Here is a 23,458-nt window from a genome sequence, read left to right as displayed (position 1 = left end):
TTTATTTTTTCTATGAGTAGCATATACACTGTGCTCATGCAGATTTGGTATTGTTTGATCATTTATTCTGCAGTTAACATTCTGCACTAGTTTCTATTTGCCTTCCACTTATTTACTTGCACCTCATTAACGCAGGGTGAGTGCTCAGGGTGCTCGGGTCGGTGCGGGTTGAAATTTGGCAGTGACTGACCCGCTCTCATGTGCACTCTGTATGACAGGCACACAGAGAGGGACGGAAAAAACATAATGGATTTTTTGACAGCTCACCAGCTCACCAATGCGGCAGCCCACCGGGATTTGTATCATTATACCCTATGGCCAGTCCAACTATGACCCCAGAGAACCAAGAGTCACACAATTCTTTTGATTACCAAGGTTTTTACTCTCAGAGACTGGATAGGAAAGACTCTAGAGAAAGTGCAGCCACATGTACTGTTAAATTACATACTCCTCCTTTTTTCCTGAGGTTAAAAACCTGTGTGCTGAATCTTTCTTAAGGCTAGAACGATGATGGGAAACTTTTTACCCATGTTCTTACATTTGTGAACAATTTCCCAGAGAAATAATCAGGGATTACAAATGCTTGCTACCAGCTAACTTCACCCCATAAGGCAAATGTTTAACTCTTCTTAGATATGAACCATGGATGTGAAAAATGTAGCAACAAGTGAAGTGAATGAAAATACATTATACTTCAAAAACACACCTCAGACACATCTGTTGACAGTATGTTCTCATGCACCTCACCAACCCACACTAGGAAAGCTTGAGAGACCACAAAGATATTTAATAGCATAATGTAGTATGTGTGGGGGTATTTGAGGAAACAGAGTGTTGGGTGTGAGAGCTTTAGAGAGTGTCCCATGTTACCCATGAGAAATTAATGTTATCACAGTTTGTACCTAAGGCTAGTCAGTTAATGGCATATTTCACTCATTGGTCATTCATAATGTTCCAGGTTTGGTGCACGCGTGTGTGTGTGTGTGTCTGTGTCTGTTATTGATACTGGACAGGGTCACAAGCCTAAGGCAAGGACATTGATGTCACAGCTAACCTTCTAGCTGTCCAATCAGAGTAGCAGCGGGGTGTAAAGTCCCACCCACACACCTACCTGCTCCCTGCTGAACACACCACCTGTCCTCCTATTACACTTTCATCCACTTTGTTTTTTTTTTTGCTTTTTGTTTTTTTTTCCAACATGCCCATACGGTGCAGGATTATCCAACACTTAGCCACTTATTGAAATTAAAACCCATGCATGCCTAACATACATCTAATTTACTGAGATGTAGCCTCACAAGAAATGCTAATTAGAAACACAGCAGAAACAGCAGTTGCAGAGTTAATCAGTACATGAATAAACATGAACAGGAACACTGCTGCATAAACAGGAGCCATTGACTGATGCAGATACATATTCAACACAAACACTGATATGCTTTTGACTTACAATCACTCTATCATGTACAGTGCACAGAAGCACACTGTTTGAGTTGGACACGGCTGAACCGACTGAATGACTCCAGATGGTTGTTAGCAACAGGCATTTTCTTTCCTGTATAGTGACAACCTACTTTGCAGTAGTTGGTGTGAAAATGTGCTATGTAAAGGTCATGTCTGTAGCCAGTGGTGTTTGGAAGAATAGCTTTAACAAGTTTTGCAAAACCTTGTGTCTTGACCTTGTCCAAATGCACACAGAATCTCCCTGGAATCAGACAAGCGTGGACTACGTGTCCTCTGAGACCACTCACTAACCCAACTCTCCCACGCAGCCACATACAATTTCAGTCAGCAGCGGATATTTTTGTCATGTAATAATATGTAGTGGAGCCTTGTGCATGGACGCTGGTCAGCTCATTACAGCACGTTCATTTATCACGGCATAAACACCATCATTTACATGGTGCGCTGACTGGTCAATCAAACGATTAGGTGTGTGATTAATGACTCACCAGAAAACTATCTATCACTGATCTATTAACAATCAACAGACAATCGATACTTGGTCTGCAGCTAATCAATCACTAGTATACTCTAATGGAGGACTCCAGCATGTTTTTTTTTTTTTTTTTCTGTTTTGTCTTTGTTCCTACCAGGTGATAACATCCAGATATGATTTTGTCGTATCGCTGTATGTCCATGATTTGATGCAGATTTTCTTGTGTGCTCATGTGTAGTCAAGCATTCATATTAATAATAATTCTCCATTATATTTAATATATTTTGCTCCTGTTTCCGTGCCGTCAGAGCCAAGCTTTTGTGTGAAATTGCCCTGGAGTTAGAAAAACAAGAAGCCAAGACAGAGGGTAACTATTAGGTAGCCTGTTCTATTTTTGTCCCCACCTGGGGGTCGATACAGAAGGAGAGAAAGAATGAGAGATGGAATAAAAAGCAAGTGAGAATGAAAGAGGAGGAATGTCATGTAGCTCGCCTCAAGCCTGGGAGGGAGGGAGGAGATTAGATGAAAAGAGAAGAGGGATCCCTCTGAGTCAGCCTTGGAGTTTTCCTCCCTCCTCTCTTCTTCCTCCTCCTCCTCCCACTATAATTTACAACACTCCAGCCCTTTTTTTCTCTCTAGCCTTCTTCCTCTGCTCCACTCCTCCTTCTGACTCAGCTGTCATTCACAAAAAAGCAGTTTCTCATTGTTTCCATATTTTTTTCTTTAACTTGTCAAGTCTTTATTTCTTTCAGGCTCTCTCTCTCTCTCTCATCCTCTGACACTCTCTCTCTCTCTCTCTCTCTCTCTGTTGAATACTGATGAGCCAGAGACTGCACCACTCCCTCGTCCTCTTCTAAGCAAAAGAAGTCCTGTGAGGACGAACACGCAGCAAACCACAGCACACATTTGACTCAGAGCAGTGTGACTATCCCTCTTCCATCTTATTTATTGGCTCTCTACTTCATTCAGTCTTGTATCCACTCTGGGGTCCACTCGCCCTTTTCCACATCGCCTCCTTAATTGCTAGCCACCTTTACTTTTCCTATTCCATGTCCACCTCCATCCTTTTCATTGAATTCCATGTTGTTACCTATTCATCTCTTTTCATACAGCTTTAATAACCTATATACTATTCAAGCTATATGGTTCTGTGTGTCCTCTGTTCTCCCTCCAGAGTATTTGCATATATTCTCTCGCTCATATATTACAACTCATAATGACCATCCCTGCTGCACAGCTGTACATACTCATCCCCCTCCCTCTTCCTTGTCGTGTGTGTTGTGTGGGTGTAGGCGTAGGAGTGTGTTAGCGTGTCTCTGGTTGTGTCCCCCTTGTTTCATAAAGATGCAACTCTGCTCTCTCTCTATTACACTGAATTGAACCGAGGTTTAATAAAGAGTGCAGGGATCCAAATCTAATAACAGCTCCACTCTGGTTATTGGAAAGCTCTCCACACTCACCTTCACACACTCTGTGGCACACACACACACACACATTCACTCACACAGCTGTGTAGGTAATATACTAACTCTTTATTCAGAAAAGCCTTACTCAGCAAGTCCCTCGTTCACATTATATTTCACTTACTGTACATGTCATTGCAAACACACACAGTGGTGCTGTGAATTGTTTACAGTAAAACATCATAATATTTTTCTCAATAGAGAATAGCAGAATCTCCACATGGGAGCTGACCCAGAGGTCAGGACCCCAGTGAGTCTCACATGCTAATGCCTCTCAACCCTAGAGAGTGTTTGTTACTCATTATGCTAAAAAGGCAGAGGAAACAGAGAAGCAGAGCACTGGGCATCAAGTGAACAGCAGGGAGCAGCAGTAGAATGCTGAAAAAAATACAATACCCTGAGTTTCATCAGACAGCTCCTGCGTATAACTATTAAATGTGTGTGTGAACGCTTGGTATCAACAGTAGAACAAGCTACCAGGTGCTAACTGATGACGTCTCTTAACCCTGTCTCACAGTTTTACTTATGCTATAAAGTCTGCATAAGGCAACGATGGAAAACGGGTGCAGAAGAAATGTACAGTCCATCACTTTAAATGTGATTCCTTTGGATATAAAACTGCACCAATTTATGTAGCCTGAAGACCACAGTTAAAAGTGGGGATGGAATAAAGAGAGACAAAGTGAAGAGACAGTTTAACTGAGCATAATGTTACCATGAAGCAGCACACCTACTTTCATTCAGCGTTAAATAGTTGCACAAACTAGTTAATCACCCCACCCCACCCTGGTATATTATTTACAAATAGTCACATCAGAGGTGCACAGTTTTCCTGTGTCTCTTACAGCAAATCCAATGTGCAGAAATCCTACCATGTCATTTTACGGAAATCAAGCAGTATTTTGTCTTTGGCAGGTCCTCCATGGCATCACTGTCTGAATCAGTGTGAGTGCATCTGTGGCAGAAAGCCATCAGCCTCTCTCAGCACAGCTGCATCCTTTATTGCCTGTTTCTGCAGGCAAATACAGAAGCCTGATGCACCCACTGTTACCTGTGACAAATCCACTCAGTTGATTTTGAACACCTAGCTAAAACTAATGCAGTCTAACACAACACTCCTGCAATAAGTTCTCCCTTCATTTTGGAGGATGTAGTCTGTGGCGCTGTTAAACTGCATTGCATTATTTTGACAGGTATTTTTATTATTTTGTCCACCCCATTCAAAATAGTGAGGGTAGGCTAAACAAGAGAGACGCCTCTTTGCATGATGCAATACAGTTCAACAGCACCCAAAACTGAACATTGTAACCTCTGTGAAGGCAGGATTTTTTGCAGGAGTGTTGTAGTAGACTGCATAAGTCTTAGCTAGGTGTTCCTAATAAATTGACAAGTGAGTGTATGTTTTCATGTGTGTGCAAGTCTCCTCCTTGCCACACCAGCTATCATTCATGCATTCATGAGGGTTGCTCTCACTGTCTGAGTGTGTGTGTGTGGTTGCTCTGTGTACAGAGAAACAAAGACGATGAGAGGAGGAGAAAGAAAATGAATGACTCAGCTCAAAGCAATAGAGCGAAGCAAAGCAAGAATTAAAATGAGCTCAATCGGCCGTCACGTACACACACAGACAGACACACACGCACACACACACACTCGTGCAGGGATGCATTGAAGCTTGCAGGCAGGGTGTGTGAAGAGTATAAATAGCTCTGCATCCTCACTGATGCTATTTTTAAACCAGGAGTCGTGACTGACTTAACCAAGGGCAAAACTCAGAAGTAACGTGCACGCATGCTCACACACACACACACACACACACACACACACAAAACAATGCTGTACCAGACTTTTCACCAGACAGCAGACGTCTTGGACAGTCATGAATAACTAGGCTCTTGTCGAAACATAGCTCTTTCCCTGTGTCAGCTTGTGTCTGTCTTTAGCTGGCTCTCGTCTCTCTTTGTCATTTCTGAATGCAAGCTGCTTTCTGTCACACTTTTTCCCTTTGTTTCATTCTCTAGGGCTCTGTGTTGTGCTATTCTCCTTTCTGGTCACATTTCATGCTTTGTTTGTATATAAGCTTAGAATTTTCCATTAGTGGCCAAGTGAGATTATATCCAATCTACCATGGGAACATCCTGTGAATTTCTGTGTGACCTAACAACACAGTATGCTAGGAAAAGTTAAAGAACATACAAGGTCTCACTGTACAGTACACCTGAGCAGATACAGTGTTTAATTGTGCAATTTTCAGTCTGTGAAAAGATAAAAATGTTTGTATGCGTTTGCATGGGTGTTGATGAATGTCAGTGACTGTGTGTACAGTACTGAAACGCTGTCAACACTTACTGACAGTATGCCAGGTATGTGCCACCTTCTTACAGATTGTACATTCATTATGTAACTACTGTCGTGCAGTAGAAATCAGGCTGATCAGACTGAACAGACATAAGATAAATGACATCTTAATTTGACTTGTCAGGTATGGATATCGTTGGACGATGCGACCTCAAGTCTGTCTCACAATACATTTTCACCATTAGTTCAATAATGATTAATGTAGCAATAAATATTTCTTACTGAATCAGTGCATAATATTTCATTTCTCATCCATACTCACTTATGATTTGTTTGTTCATATAATATGGTCCCATACAGGCTCTGGACTGGCCTTTAGACTGATTAAAGATGATCTCAAGAAGCTTGTGATTGAATAAATTTGGTTTATTGCCCAGCTGCATGCGCTGAGGTTGTCAGATAAGATAGTGTTGGCAGAGGGTGTAGGAGCATCAAAACCATTGAGGTCCAGAAAAAAAAGTTGCTGACAAATTCAGGTCCTTTTTGCAATTTGATGATTAAAGAATCAGAATTTGCCGCAAAGAGCATCTTAACACTGTTGATGATCCAGCTCAGTCCCTCACGGCTACAGTTTATCCACACCACCAGTGTGATGATGCACGGCGTCACAAGGCTCATGTCATCATCAAATGGTTTGAGGAACATGACAGTGGATTTTCATTGCTTCAGTGAACTTCACAGTTCCCAGACTTCAGCCCTACTGAGCATCATTGGGACAGACATGGCTGGTTTCCAACAAGACAGTGCAGCGGTTGATATTGTAGCAACTGTCCAATGCAGTCAACTCCACATTGCAACATTTCGCTCTCAATGCTTCCGCCATCTTGCAGAATCATTCTCAATAGGTGTACATAATAAAGTGGCTTCTCTGTGCACAACCATATGTGCAATACTGGTGCGTGTGTTCCTGTGTGATTGCGGGTATGAACGCATGTCAACATATGCTGTGTCTTTGGTCCCGCTAGTTTACCTGTGGAGGTGATTATGAGTCAGTGTGGCAGGTCTCTGCTTGTAGTGATACAGTCAAGATAGGCCCGACCTCTGATTGTGCAGCAGAGAGAAAAGCTGGTGTCCAGCTGAGGTGTTGATTGCTTTACGTGGTGAACTGCTGTTTAGTTAAGCCCCAATAGACCTCCATAGAGAGGAGAACAGAGTGGGGAAAAAATGAATTTATCATTTTGCACTGAAGCAACTCTTCTTAAAAACAACCTCTGTTCAGTTGAACTATTTGTACAAGAGACATCCACTAAAGACATAACCACATTCTTCATTTTGACCCAGGTAACCAGTTCTAGAGTTGCTCTCCTATTTCCTCAGAAATGTACGTAGTTAAAAAGAAAATGGCCAATCAATATGAACATCATCTACTTGCAACCCCATTTTTTTTAACTGCCCTTGCCTATTCTGAATCTACTTCCTGGCTGTGTCTTTGATTATAGAACAATCTCAAAACTGTTGCTGGGCCATTAAATCACTTCCAGCATCCACCTAGACAAAACAGCTACACCTGTGCTGTCAGACTTATTTGGAGCCACAGAAAACTATAGGCCTACTGCATGTGCAGTAGTCCTTGACAGTGTTCAGGTGATGACTCTCACATAGCAGCTGCAAAATTGAAAAATATCAGCATCAGCAAAGTTTTTGGAAGAGCATTTAATTGTCAATTGTCACCTTTCTACCAGGCAGAGTGGACAAGTGAATATAGTTGTCTGAAGTCACCACTGGTTTCAGACTCCTACCAAGTGAGTGTTAGAAGTGACAGCCCGTGCTTTCTCAAATGCAGTTTCACCAGACTATGAAGCTCAGGATACTGTTTGTTTGGGGATTTGATCAGTTTACCAATAGAACACTTGACTCTGAGAAACTCAAAATGTCTGTTGTCACACAGTGATACCAGCCCATCTCATTTTGTTTAAATGGTCCATTAGGGAGGCCAGTTGGATCAATAATACAAAAGAGGAAATAAAGTCATTTTTCTGTTAATTTGTCTTGTAACATCTGTGACATATTGTTGAGTGTGATTGTTTATTGGCAAAAACTCATTGTGCCTTTCAACAATTTGACAGGCTTTTTCCCCACTACCATCTACAACTGTAGCTCTCCACATGGCAGTGGTCCCTGAGCGGTCTGGTTGGATAAAAACATCAACATGGCACACATATTGTAAATCCTCCTGCACAGACATGCACTGTTTGAGTTCCTTCCTGCCACTTGGCTCCTGTGAGCCCACATCTGATTCATCACAGGGACAGTTGTCATGCCAACACAGTGCTGGCAAGCACCAAACCAGAGTAGCAGTGTTAGGTAGAGGCTACTCACACAGCGGGGAATTCTATGGACATACTGTACATGCATGTGTGGTCATCTCATGGAGTATATATGTATGTGGTTGTTGTGTGTGTCTTTGCCAGATATAAAATATAACCTGAACTGTAGAAATAAATTTACTGTAAGTACGTGGTATCACTTAACACTGTAATTTGGCCAAAATAATAACCCTAGCTATTTTGATTAAGGGTTTCTTAAGAGCGTTACAGTGGCAGTGAGATTTTTTTTGTTTTTTTTCTGTTCTCTGTGTATATGCAGACTCTTTGCTCTCAAATGCTGAGGGCATTGTGAGGATTATTAAGCATGTTATGTATTAAAATGTGTGTGTGTACGAGAGTGTATGAGTGTGTGCGGGTGCGCGCATGCACGTTTCACCAACCTTTTCTTGACTTCACTGAGAAGCAATTAATTGGCTTGATTTCAGCTTTCAGACCGCCTACAGTGTATTTAAAGTAAATTGAAGAGGATGTTTGTATAAATGTTATGTATGCTTATGTATATGTGGAAAAAATTGCCTGCATGATGAACAAGTGTATGTAAATGCATTTGAGATTGTAAAATACTGGATTTTGCTGGTATTCTGAGATACTCACTGGTCGATTCTGTCCATTTTGTCGGGCAGTGGTGTCAGGGACCAGAAATGGATTGTAAGTTGGGAAGATAAAAGAGTGAGGGAAGTGAGCGATGGTGGCCTAGAAGCTCAATCAGAGGTCTCACCCCTTCTTTCATTTCTGTCAATGGGGAACAGAGAACACAGCCGGCACCTGTCTTCTGCAGGGACACCATTACAATATAGACGAACGCACTGACAGAGACAAAGAGGGATGGAGGCGATGACTGGGAAATCATTCAGAAACACAGAGGAGGAGAATGGGAGGGAAAGATGTGTATAGTAAAGAGAGAGTGGGACGGAGATAAAGCTGGGGTGGGGGGGGGCTGTTCTCAAGAGACGGGCAGGGTAAAGTTGTGTTAAGCTGAGATCAGAGAGGGGGATCAGTCCATGTATCCTCTGTGTGCTGAGTGTCATGTTTTTTTTTTTACAGTGGGGAGTCAATAAACAGCCATTCTCCCCTCTCAAACACCACTTCCATCTTAGCTAGTGTACTGTATGTCTTGCTTCAGGAGGAATGTGGAATAACTATCTGTAGGGATAACTTATTTATTTGGTGTAGCCACTGAGAGGAAATTTGTTCATTTTTAGCAATAAAACCAGTAAATGTTCTATTTAGGTTCAAGATTTGGGTATTAATAATATAATATACCAGGAGAGGAGAGGGGTCAGTCAGGACAGAATATGGAGACTGCATGCCTTTACATTTATATCTTAATGTTTCTAAAAGGGTTGATTTATACATGACTGACCACGCAGTGTACTTAAACACATTGCCTGTTTCAATGTGCGTCTAAAACTAAAAGTTAAGTCTATCTACAGGATGTAGACAGACTTAACTTTTAGGTGAAGTAAAATGTGGGGGATAGTGCAGTAGTATGGCCTTGAGAAAATAATGTATTTGTCACAAGATACATTCACAGGAATCCTGTGAATGGATGATGTTTGAATTTTTACTATCATGTCACTTAAGATGAAGTCCAGTTGGCTGCTTCTCATAGTGCCCCAGGTTACCTCACCGTGACATGTTCCCACTCCAGAGTAGAATATAGTTTGGAGGAAGTAGACTACATCATTTAGCAGGCTGTCTGCTGGCTGCAACATCATACTGCCGTATCCTAGCAACCAGTTTAGAAGAAGGGCTCGCTCAGGCAAAGCTTCAGTTCCAGCTGGTGATCTCTGAGGAGTTTGTGTGTGCGTGTGTGTGTGTGTGTGTGTGTGTGTGTTAGTTAGTGTGCTGGGATAATGGATGAGTGTTGTAGATATGAGCATGCTGGCTCAGTCCTGCAGGGAAGATCAATATCAACTATACATTCATCTCTAATTACCACAGCGGAACTTAGAGGGAATCTCTTTCTTTTTCCTTCCCGCCCTCTTGCCCTCTTTTCCTATCTCTTCCTCCTCTTTCTTTCTTTCTTGATTTCCCCCTGTTGTTCTCCCACTACTACATTCCCTCTACTTTCAAATCTCTCAGTCTCAGTCAAATCTTAAAAATTGTTTACTGGTATGAAATAATAAAACCTATGTTGCCCAAGCACCTCAGTATAGTACATTAGCCACAGACCAATATATTTTTACATTACAGTTTCTTCTGCCTTGCATCAGTGTATTTTATGTTTGTGTATTTGTAAAACTAAAATCTCTCTCTCTCCTTCTCTCTTATCCAACCTTCCCTCTCCCTCTATGCTCACTTCATGACAATTTATGAACCTAGAACATAAAAACCTAAATACCTCACTCTGCTATATGGTCCTTTGTCCTTTTTTGTCTTTTTTTTCCAAGACTCTACAGGCTCCACAACACTAACAATGATGACAACTAAGTTTGTTTTATGACAACACTTAACCTCCGTCTTCTTTCTCTCTCTCTGTCAGTGCTGAGTATAGGAGAAGGAGGATTCTGGGAAGGCACGGTTAAAGGGAGGACAGGCTGGTTCCCAGCAGACTGTGTAGAAGAAGTTCAGATGAGGCAGTATGACCCACGGCTAGGTAAGAAGTCAACAAGCACACACGCATACATGTAAACTCATACCATCATACCCTAACAAGTTTCAGTCTTGCTGTAGAGTGTTGCACTGGTGTGAATAGCTCTGTCCATGGTGCTGAACAGCAAAGTTCTCAGTCTTACAGTTCTTTCCGCAGTGACGAGTGCTTACAGTGTTTGTTATTAAATAAACAAAATATGGCACAATATATGTACATTTATGCTTATGTCTCAAGTGATGTAATTGTCAGTGCATTGTAAATATCTTAAAACTAGAACATTTAAATAAGGACCTCTCTTAATTTTCTAATTCATTTCAATTCAGTATTTTTTAATTAACCACCTGTGTTAGCCACAGAAATTTGCTCAATAGCTCTCCTGCACCCATGCCCTGCTGGCAACAAAATTAAATATTGATTTTAATGAAAAATTTTAAGTTAGGTATTTTAATGATCAGGAAAATATGGTGCAAATTGGCAGTGACTTTACTTGTGTGAACCCTAGGATATTGCAATGTTATCTGCAAATTTTGTTAACAAGAAGCAAGCAGAATATGCACACAACTCACCTCTGATGTAGATAAAATGTTTATTATTCAACAAACACCAGTCAGAGATTGCATGAGTCAAGTTGTTTTTTTAGGTGAGAGCTTAGAGTGAGTTTAGACAGGGTTTATTTTCATCTAATATACAGGATGTCCTCCAGAAAAGCTTGTCAGTTGTATATTATTGTACTAATTATTTTTTTTCTGGTGAGACAGTTTTTATTTACTATTCGAGATATTATTCAAATAATTTACTTATTCTAATCCCAAATTCACTTATTATGTTGTTATACTACAAATATCCAATAGTCAACTGTAAAAACATATAAACACACAATTTGTAATTGAATGTTGTATTGATTGTTGAACATCTATGTACATGACAATTGATTTGCTTTAAGTTTGCATTCCTGACTCTATTTTGGGGACCCCTGTAATTAATATACACCTGTAGTAGCAGAGTAAGCCATTGCGAAATAAATAGTTGAGCGCTCTTAATCATGCCTGTGTGAGAAACAGCATGCTGATAGAAACCTGTTTTCCTCAGAGAATGAAAAGCTAGTCTTTCCTCCTGCATTAGCTGACATTTGCCTCCCATGCCAACTGCAGACTGTCTTGAGTTTTTCACCACAGATTGTCGAGCTTTTAGGGACACTTAATTAGAGGCTAATTAAAGAACGCAGGTGCACTGGAAAGGTTGAACAGTTTAGTTTTTGCTAAAAACACATAGACAGGATCAACATCAAGGAACATTTTTCAGCAAATGCATCAGCAAATTGGCAGTAAAATGTCATGTCAACATTTCATAATTCACACATTCTTTGCACTTATTTTATTATTTATTATTTAGTCATTATATTCTTAATTTTAAAAAAATCTCTTTAAATTTTAGTGTTTTAAAATATCTTATGTGATTGTGATTGAATAATCCATGGTTTGAAACAAAGTCAAATCCGTCAAATCGTGATGTTCACTGCATTCAAGGAATTATTTTGTAACATATTGTAAATTACTTTTTGGTGTAACCCTTTACCCATAACCTGTCTCATCAACTTCTACACCAGTTTGTTATTTCCCACAATGTCTGTCAACAGCCACCTGAGAATGTGCCTCAAGCTTCAGATGTTTAATGTAGGTGAAGAAAGCAGTCGTACCTGAGATTACATAGTATAGGCAAGGGACCTTTTTTGGACTGAGTAATGACCAAAATGCAACATACCTCATTATACAGGATTTTGTTTGTTTGTTTATTCAATTGAGAAATCAATACATGTCATTTCTGCTGTAGATTTCTTGATCTATTTTGATTTTTTAGTTTTTTGTTGTTGTTTTTTTTTTTTAAATTTTGAGACAAAATCATCAGGCTAGCAAAAATGACCAAATGTGACATGTTATTCTAATGTCAACATTGTTAAAATAATTAGTTATACACAGAAAATACACAAGCAAGAATAAAACAAATTTAAAGAAATACGTACGCCACCTTTCAGTCTCTAAAAAAATAGTATTAACAATGTAAATCTGCTTAAAGGTCAGCATTTTTTAAGGAACTATTTTGTGTGGATTATTCTCCTTATTACACTCTGTCAATATACACTGACCATGATGAATCTTCCATCCATGCTACTGTGACAGATTTGAATGGAACCCTTTGTAAACAACTGGGAGTACATCAGATTAATGTGACCATATCCCCATTTAGATGGTCATTTAATTAGCAGATGGCACACTTGGTTTGCTTTGGTCTCGGGGGCAACAACATGTGCAGCAGCGACACTGGATTTAAATTCTGTGCAGCATTAAAAAAAAAAGCCATTGTGAAAAACATCTGGTCATTGTGTGGAAAAGGTTAGTGAGATAGGAAATGCTGCAGTAAGTACATACATTGGAAACAGGACAAGGACAAGTTTGTCATAAATATCTCCCTATCCCTTTTTGCATTTGTCATGCATCTCTTGAGACCTATTTCTGTGGCAATTGGGGCATTTTCCCTTCTCAGTGGGTTGTTGGGGGATTGAGGTTACCTGAGAGTAGGTGTGAAGAGATGAGAAAGGCCGGAATCTCTAAACACCCCATTTAAATGCATTGTGAGAAAAAGATAGGGGAAGGTGGGAAAGAAAAGGGCCAGATAGCGAGGGAGACGGATGGTGGAGCATACTCTAAAGGACAGCAAAGTGGAGATGGTAGAGTGTGTCTTTCAGAGAGGTAGAGAGAAAAAGAGCGAGTGGAGTGCGGGATGGAGATGGGCCTGATATTGAGCCCCACTAACTCATAAATCCTGAAAAACTCACAACCCTCAGATATCTATTCCTCAGGGATAAAAAGTGTCTTATGTCTCCTGTGTCCTTCCTCTCTGACACTATGTATTCTTGTTCCTCTTTGATATTAAAGAAGGATGCTTTAATCATCAGCACACATTTATTCTAACTGTGAATAAAAAGGCGGATAGTTCACCATCAAAAACACAATGCACACAGTGAGTCACAGTGTTCGTTTTTCAGTTTTTTTTTCTCCTTCTTGAAAAACATTACAATAGTTTGGTTGACTCCTTTTAAACATAAAATAATTCCATCAGATGTGAGGTGTTTGGATGTCAATCAGCAAAACCTTTGTTTACATTTACAAACAATATGAAAACAACATTTTTCTCCATATCGAACAACACAAGTGGAACTACACAAGTGGGAGAGTCTTCTACAGTTCCATATTAACCATGCTTGATTTTACCAATCCAATCAAATCAGAAGACATAAATCCCTCCAGTTAAATTATATTACACTCACATGCTATTTAATTCTGAAATATGTTGCATTACACAAGATAAAAACACATTTTAGTCTGACTTTAGACTCTAACCTGACATCTGTATGCATAAAATATTGAAATAGTCAAAATCTATTACTTGTAAATAAAGGTGATTTGATCATAATTGTGTGTAATGATCAGAATTAAAGTATATTATACAGCACAATATATTTGATATACCATTTGATAACTAATTTCTGAGGCTACTGAGGCATTTCAAAGCTAATCTCACCCTCATCTCTAGATTCATCAACAGTGATACAACAGCAAAATAACACAGGGTGACATGGTAACACACACACTGGGACACACACAGAGTTGTTTATCTGAAGATAACCACTGAGGCGTCACTGACAGTTAGGGCAATATGTCTCGGCCTAGTGAAGCAGGAAAGACAGCCCTGTCAACAATTAAGTAACCCTAATACTACTGCTTGTGCTCTGTCTCACTTTCCCTCGTCCTCTCTCTCCCCCTCTCCCCTCCTCTCTGCAACTGTACATCACCCATAAGTCATGACTCTGTAAGTGCTAACCCACTTTATCTATCTCTGCCTCCATCTCTTTTCTCTCGTCTCTGGCAGGTTTGAAAGAGTAATGACAGAGAAGGGTGAAGACTAAAAAAACGAAATGGGATGCTGGGAAAAAAGCAGTTTCAGTTGAGGAGGGCAAGAAGGGACAGTAGAAGGCAGCTAGCAAGTAATATAGAGAGAGAAAGGGAGAAAGGAAGTAGGTGACCATGCGAAAGAGGCACAGCTTAAACCATCACTGACTCTCTTGGCTGTTATTTGTCACCACGCTGCTCTTCTCTCTCTCTCTCAGCACGGCCAGAGCTACCTGCAGCCAACAGTTCATCTTCAACTGGTGCTTGAGGGGACAGACAGCAGGAGGAAAGACAAAAGCAAAGTGTCGATGTCAAAGGGAGAAAAAATAGGAAAGAGGAGGGCATTAGTAACTGATGGAAAAAATGAGGGCGAAAAATAAAGACTATTGATTGAATTCATTAAGAGTACAATGAGTAATGCAGTGGTGAAAAACGGCCGGCATTGGGCAAATGGCTGATATGTGTTTGTGCTTGGGAGGTGTGCAGTATCCATGTGTTATTATAAATCACTACTAGTACTATTTTTTTTTTTTTTAAACAGTACGGCGCTTCTTAAACAACTGAGAGTCCAACATAATTTCTAAAAGCTGAACAGTTTTTAAGTCTATAGAATATTCCTCTCTCTCTCTCTCTCTCTCTCTCTCTCTCTCTCTCTCTCTCTCTCTCTCTCTCTCCCTCCCTCTCTCTCCCTCTCTCTCTCTCACTCACACACTCACACACAGCACACATGCTGCTGGCCTGTTTGTGGGGGTTAATGGTAGATGTTTACCCGTGGTAATGGAGGAGATAATGATGTGAGTATGAACTGCTCTTCCCTTTCTAATGATGCTACCAAATTGCCAGGGGCCACTCATTTTCAGCAGTAGTACTGTTAATCTACAATCTGTTGGAATCATACAGCCCTCCAGCCAAAAGACCCCGCCCCTGATTCTGCTACCCCCCAGTAAGAAATTGGCATGCTACAGCCAAACAGACCAGACACATTCAGCCAAATACTGCATGAAACAGCGATACTCTTTTACCAGCCCTAATTTCTATTATATTAGCCTGAGTGCCTTGCAGCCTCAGATGTCCTCAAGGACCTCTACACACACACACACACATACACACACACACACACACACACTCACAGCATAATAATTCACATTTTTCTCTGTGATGGGATAAGCAATGCTTGATTTCTCAATGGTTTGATATCTTAACAAGCGTGCGAAACTTTTATTTCTTTTCTCTTTGTGCTCGTTCACTCCGTTCCCTCACTCTCCTCACACCGCGGCACAGTTGAATGACTCACAGCCGCATGCATCAGCCCAGTCAGATCCAGCCTGAGCTATTTTTAGCCTGCCCATTAAGAAGTTTTGGAGTGTGTCTGCACTCCCCCAGAATGCTTAAACATCAGCGTTGCTGCGGCAGCTGAGAATGACATGGGCAGAGCAAGTCGGAGGGTAAGGGAGGGTGGAGGAGTAAGGTAAGGAAGGGATAGAGAGATGGTGCAATGGATTGGTAAGGGATCGTACAGGAAGTCATCTGGACAAAACTGTGAAGCTATCAGCATAGTTTCACCAACAAAGGTGGATTTGTGTGGGCTTTTTGTAGTTTGGTTCTTCCCCACTGACGTCTCAGGTGCAAGGTCAATAGTTATTGCTGCTGCGATGATGGATTTCAGTCATTATCTGAGCCCGTTTAACAGCAGTTGTGGAATTTTTTGACACTGTTTCACAATGACTTGCACTATAATTCTTTTGAACATTTTTACGGACATTGTCACCTTAAGATGGATACTGCAGGCTATGTTTTTATCGAGAGATTACAAATATGATTTAAGCCCTCGGTATGTTACCAAAATACCAGCATCAGTCAGAGATTCTTGACATGGGCAGAGCAAATATTATATTTATTAGTATTACATTATATTACAAATACCCTCGTTAGAAAACCGCTCTGTGTCAAGCTGGGCAAAAGCAAAATCCAGTGGTAGACAAGTGTATACATGCAAGAACATAAGCCATGACTGAGACATGAATACCAAGGGTTGATGAAATATAGATAGATTAACTCAATAAGCATGAGTCATGTCACTCCAGTGTGTGTGAGTGTTGAAGCATCAGGACAAAGGAGTGGATAAAAGACCAGAGGATGTTTTCAGGGTCCATGAGGACAGAGAGCCACATGTGGATGCTAGAAACGAGAAAAGAGTAATTGTCAGATAATGTTCTTTTTGTTCTATTTTTCATTTAGTGGAAGTGGTCTGTGAACAGCAGTTTATATGTATGAAGCCTGTTGTTAAAATGCATCACTCGGCTATGAAAATGGAGTTAGAGCTCATGGACATCAGCTGCTGTTCAGCATGACTTCAAGTGTGTTAGATTTTCTTTTCATTCTTTGCAACATCATTCTTTCTTTTCCCTCACCCTTTTTCATACCGCGATCCACCAAACTCTCGCTCCTCTCTCATTATTGTATCTCTCCTTCCCTCTGTCTGTTTTGCCTTTCAAGGACAGGTCCAATCTTCACCCTGTCACACCTAGAATGTCACCCTAACATGATGAATACGAATGCTTTTGTGTGTTATCAAGGCCAGTCACACTGATGACATGTTGGTAACACCAGCTTCTTTCCCTTTTGCAGTGCTGTGGAGGAGACTGGAAACCACTTATTATTATATGTTATTTCTCCCCTTTTATGTTATATCTCCTTAGAAGCCCTACATGCTTAAGGCTTAAGAGAATTTCTCAGTGGCATCTCAACAGGAGCTGTGAAAAGAGAAAAAATGAATGCATTAAGTTGCATGCTTTAGAAGGCAGCATCTGTCTACCAGGTTTAACATAATTATGAGAATTATTTTTTCAATTTTATGTACTTTTTTTCAAGTGCATCAGTGTTTTTTTTTATAGAAGCCTATTCAACTTAAGTAAGAAATGTAATTTCTCTGATTCACTGTAAGGTCATGAGAACTAGAAAGGTAAAGACTAAATCTTTGATGTGGGAAAATGAAAAATCTAGAGCTCCTCCATGCAAAATAAACTGAATACTTATTTTATAAAAATCACAAATATGGCTTTGATCCTCCAGTGTGTCTTCATTCCTCATCAAACCCCTTTGTGCTCTCACGGTTGCCTTGTCCATGTTTTTCTATGATTTATTACAACAGCAATTCTGCATTTTATGTCATATTGTTCAAATTTATTTCAGTCTGTAGTTTTACTGTTCTCAAAGGTTAAACTTAGCAAGCTCATAAAAATAACAGAAGAGCATTTACCTTTCAATGACAAACTACTCTCAGTTAAGTTCTCTCACGGGCCCATAAATTTGTCTGTACAGACCCAGACCACAAATTACATAGATACTGAATTCAGTCAGTAACTCTCTCCATTGGCGACTTGTAAAATGCAGAGTGAGTATGCAACTGCTGACACCACAGAGCAGTGTATGTGCACATGCATACAAATGGACAGGTTTTTTTTTTTTTTCTTACATGTATGCTTTGGCACACACACTCGTTAGGTTATTGTCTTTATTCTGTGTGGAGTCAGCAGATAGATTAGCATTGCCAACTAATCCATGTTAATAGAAAGAGAGAGTATAAACTAAGTTGAGAGACATGTCCTTGTTATTAAGGTTTGGCTGAGTCAGTATTATAGACTGGCAGTTCAAGAGGAGTCCTGCCATTTAAACCCTGTAAAAAAAATCCACATGAACAGTGATGTATCTCAAGGTGTTAGTGTGTGCGTGCCTTTGTGTGAGTATGTGGCTGTTGTGTTTGTTTGTTGGCAGCAGAGTGATGGCCACTATCTGTACTTTTCATCAGAAGTCAGTCGAGTGTGTTGAGCCATCTCTCTCTCTCTCTGGAGGACAGAGCCATATCAAATCATAATAGATGGCGATGCTATTTGAACAATGAATCAAAGATGAATCAGGTCTTATGGTGGAGCAGAGACATATCACATTTGACAGGGGCCGCATTGGATGACAGTGGGTCACATGCGTGCACGAGCACACACACAAACAAGCACATACACATGGGCAGGTTACACATTTCTCTCTGAAAGTCAAGTCTATTTCACAGTGTTGATGATATTCACCTGTAGTAGTAATCTGTAGATACAGTTGGCTGAATCATTTTGTTTACATAAGCTCTTCGACTGCTGTGTTTCACTGTTGTTGGGTGTTGCATCTAAAAAAATGTGGCAACACACACACACACACACACACACACACACAGACCAACTTACCTGGCAGAGCTGTAAAGCATCCCTCTGGCTGGGCATGACTAATCACACGCCTACTTCTACACCAGGACTCCCCTGTTTTTCTCTTTCTCCCTGTTTCACTCTCCATCTCCCTCTCAGCATCAGCCTCTCACTCTGCTGTAGATTTGGAAGGTGGAAATTACAAATCTCCTTTGATTTGAACCTTTTTTCTCAGCTCAGAGATTCATAGTTACTGTTACAGTTACTGTATTTTGTTTTTAAGCTAAGCAATCTTTGTTTTCCAAGGCACATCAGTAAGCGCCTCAGCACAATACTTGCCTTAGCTGCCTTTTAGAAAGCTTTTAAAGACAAAGTAACAGTGCATATCACACAGCTGAACTGACAGCAATACTTTCAATCACCAATGAGGGAAGTTCTAATACATAAAGCTACTGATTCAATCAGTGACATTGATAATTCAGTACATTCAGTTAAGCTTTCTTCTGTTTTACATGATATGTGTTTATGTTTGTCTGAGTGCATCTTGGCTTGTCTTGACCTTGACTCAAAGGCGTGTTGTGATGAGCTGCCACAGTGTTTGAAGAGCTTGTATAGTTGTTGTATGAATTTGACTGAATTATTCAGGGCTTATTCCACTTTGACAGAGCTGAGGTATTTATAGGCGTTGGTCTCTGCCTCTGACACTTACATGGTAACAACGAGCTCTCTGAAGGCTCTTCAACAAACCAACCAATTCTGAGGGAGAGGAGGAGAACGACAGACAGCAGAGAGATGTGAAATATACGCTGGAGGCTGAAACAGAATGGGACAGTTTTCAGTACTGCTCGTCCAGGAGGGCTTATTTCATTCTCATAACGAAGAAAACTGGAAGTTCTCCAAAGGGAATATGGTGCTGAGATATTTTAAATAGCTGACTGCACAAAATGGACATTTTGCTTTTAGTTGACTCAAGGCAAGGATGAGAGGGAGGCCAGGCCCAGCTCTCCTCAGTGATTCAAGCTGGGAGACGGACCAGGGGCAGGGTGGAAGGATGACCTGGTCAAACTCATAGAAAGGGAGTTGGAAAAATAGAGTTGGAAAAAAATGGACTGTTGTCCAGTCATGGTATCAGATCTGCCAGTGCTGTGTAGCAGGATAGACGGGGTGGTAACTGTCGTGAAGGCAGAGCAACCAAACTCCACGTGTCATGACATATACTGGGGTAAGTCGCTCTCTGCCCACAAACTCATTGCACTGTTCTTGAGTCAGTATACTGACTAGACAACTCACTTGTAGTCATGCAGCATGTAAAATGGTATCTTGTAGGAGACGCTAAAAATACTGCCTTTTGTAAATGTAAAAAACTTGCAATGTGACTCAGCATAAGGGGAAATGTAGTAAAGACAGAGGAGTAGTGTCTGTCTGGAAGCGTACAAACGTTTCCATTTTTAGAAGAGGGGGATGTGCAATACTACAGATTTAAGTGACTAACTGATGGTTTAATTCAGTGCAAAAAATACAACACATTAGAATTGGACAGAGTATTTGACTGCATGTCAAATAAATATTTTACAACAAAGAACTAATTAAAGGTCTTCTCGATCATGTGTCCACTTTTCCCTTTGTTCATTTTATCATTAGCCTCCTCTTCATCTCAGCCCCACCCTGCTTCACAGACGGAAAGTTTTTTTTGTTTTATTCTTCAATATTTTTATGTTTGTAATTGAAGGCTCTTACTCATGTGTCCCTTTTTGGTAGAGATATGTCATGGTTATCAAATAAATCCCATTACTCAAGTGACCTTCTTTTGCACTTAATGAAATAAGAGTGGGCAGATTGGCAATTTTAGCTTATATTTAAAATGTTCAACTCTCACACTTGATAGTTTTGATGAACTCTTTTCCTTTAGTGCTGGCATTATTAGATCTCATCTCCTATCCTATTCTATTAAAAGCCTGTCTTCCTAACCGACCGTTAGCTCTTGCAGTGTCATTGTCTTAGTCTGTACGTCGATCAAAGCACCTTGTTAGACTGTGACTGCTCATACTAAAAGGAGGGTGTTAAGTTTATAATCTCTGCCCTCCCTCTCTCTATCCCCTCTTTGCTTCTAGAGTGTTAGACAGATAGTCTTGGTGTATAAAAGGCTCACTATAGAAAAAAAGAATCAGCCCACTGATAAGATTTGTTCAAACACGTGAAACAACTTGTGTTTATCTTTACCTGACATGCAACCTCTTGGGATTGTGTAAATACTGGCATACAAAGTGTGTAACTTTGACACCAGAGACTACAGTTCACTTCATGTCCTGGTTTTAATGATGACAGTGACCTTTCCCTGACTTTAGTCATGCCCCTGATTTTTCCCTTTTAGTTGCAGTCTTTACCCATGGTTACTGTGGTAACAGCAAACAGAAGACCAAATGATTTATCTGTTTTCAGTACAGCCAAATAAAGGCACATTGTTTTAATAAAGACGTCAGTCAAAAATAATTGCAACCACAATCTGATTTCATGCTTTGTGTGGCACAAGTAGCTTTCTACACAACAGCAGGTCAGACTAAACTGGTTAACTTGTTGAGAAGTTGTGCAGCCTGTTGTCTGCAGCTCCTCATCTAACAGCTGCCTGGGTCTGATTCTTCCTATTCCATCACTCCCTGTAATATTGGAAATTGATTTGCTTTTAAGTACTGGATATGCACTAGCACCATCAACAAGTACAAAGTATTATACACTGTATACACCATTACCATTAAGGTCAGGTTATGCTCAAAGAGAACTTGTTTGTGTAAGGTGTTGTCTAAACCATCAGAAGGCACAAGTGTTTATATCTTCTCCAAATGGCAACAAAGCAGGGTAAAAAGCCTGTTGTCACAGTGGGGGGTGGTAATCAATTAAATATGGGTATAATTGCACACATTTTCAGGCATTCATAGTTTTGCACTTGGTTGAACACATGATAAGTGACAGAAATAGTTGTGTTACAAATGAATCCTCCTTTCTCATGTCCACACTTATGGACAGTCACAGTGTGAATTCTTGTTCATGTGTAGGCAACTTAAATCCAGTGGACTCCACCATTAACAATGAAAACTACTGCACAGAGTAAGAGAGTAATTACTAAATGCAAATGGAAATATTATGGATTATAATCTTAACCAAACCTGATCTCTAGAGATGGCAGATAAGAAAATGATCAATATGAATTAATTCTTTCTGGAACACTTGTATGGACTTTTTTGGAAGACACTAATCAGGACTATTTTTATCAGGATACAGACTTTTCAAGCTACTTTCACAGAGTATTGTCATGTACTGCCCTTCTCCCTCTGGTTTAACTCCATTTTAGCGTGCTATTTAATCTGTCCTCCCTGTTGTCCCACTCTAACACACTTTCTCTGTTTCTTCTCATCCTCCTCTTTTTGTTCTGACACTCCCCTCTTCCCAATTAATGGAGTTACCCTACATTTGCTCTATCATGTCCATGTATGCAGATAAATGGCTTGATGAAAAGATTTAGTGCTGCATGACACCCATATCAAAGGTATGTGCTCATACAGTTAAAGTTCTGCCATCTTTGATGTCAGATATTATCCTGTATAAACCATTCGCATGGTTTATTTGAATTCCCTATATGTACAGAACAGATTAAGATTAAATTAATACAGAGCCTGCTTATAGTCTTTCTTTTATACTGATTTTTCTTTTCCTTCAGTGTTCTCTCTGTCACACTGTCCTATTGTGAGCATGACTAATTTTATCCAGGAATGAAAAAAAAGTATTCACCTTTCTTATTTAAGAGCTGTTTGCTAGAGGAATAGAAAATCAGAGATAGACAAAGGAAGATGAAGAGGAAAAAGAAAATGAAGACATTGCTCTGTCCTCTGTGCTGTGTGGAAATGGGTTAGCCCTATATCCACCAGCACGGTCCAACGATTCCTTGTTGGATCTGTGGAACGACAGGCACATTGTGTGACAGCACAAAAGAGAAAGAAAGGCAGGATGATTCTGTCTTTACTTTTTTTTTTTTTCTTTCCACAAGCATCTCCTCACAGGCTGTGTAGCTCTTGGGAAGTTGTTACACCGGAGAGTCCAGCATTGTTCTGATTAATTTAAACAGTGTTTTAGTATTCAAGGTGTAGGGAGCCCCCAGAGTTTACTACACCCAATTGCTTGGTCTTCTATCCACCTGGTTTAGGGGGTTAACATGCACAACATGAATGAAGAAAAAGAAAGGAGGGATGAGTGAGGGTATGAAAGGAAAGAATTAAAAAGTCAATGAGGCTCACTTGATAAGTATGCGTGTTTGTGTTTGTGTGAGTGTGAGTGTGTGTGTATGTTTGTCTGCAGCTCTTATCAGTGGTAAAACAGCACAGGTTAATTCTCATTCACCAGGGTTCAGAGACGGTGTGTGTGCGTGTCTGTGTTGGTTGGTGTCCCTGCATCTGTGTGTATGTGATGTGGTGCTTGTGTCCTTCAGACAAGGGCAGTGAAGGTGTTACAATCTGTCCAGAATGGAGAGGAACTGTGGGCTAAAACACAGATGTTTACAGCAGACCTCTCTCAGAGATATTGCATTTTAACAGAGTGGCAGAGAGAGCTGTAATGTTACAGCTTGACATATATCTCGATGTGCTAAATATG

At 40.3% G+C, this 23,458-nt stretch overlaps 1 protein-coding gene across 2 annotated transcripts in view; it reads left to right on the top strand.

Annotated features, from left to right (window-relative positions):
• shank3a (SH3 and multiple ankyrin repeat domains 3a) overlaps window positions 1–23,458 on the top strand; it is a 166,218-nt gene that overhangs the window by 112,063 nt on the left and 30,697 nt on the right. For both annotated transcript variants that reach the window (XM_018663819.2, XM_018663820.2), the window contains one exon: window positions 10,570–10,683. In XM_018663819.2, coding sequence (XP_018519335.1) covers window positions 10,570–10,683 — 114 coding nt within the window. The remainder of the gene's footprint in view (window positions 1–10,569; window positions 10,684–23,458) is intronic.

Source organism: Lates calcarifer, linkage group LG10 (assembly GCF_001640805.2).
Source record: "Lates calcarifer isolate ASB-BC8 linkage group LG10, TLL_Latcal_v3, whole genome shotgun sequence".
NCBI lineage: Eukaryota > Metazoa > Chordata > Actinopteri > Centropomidae > Lates > Lates calcarifer.
This window is presented reverse-complemented; position numbering and strand designations above follow the sequence as displayed.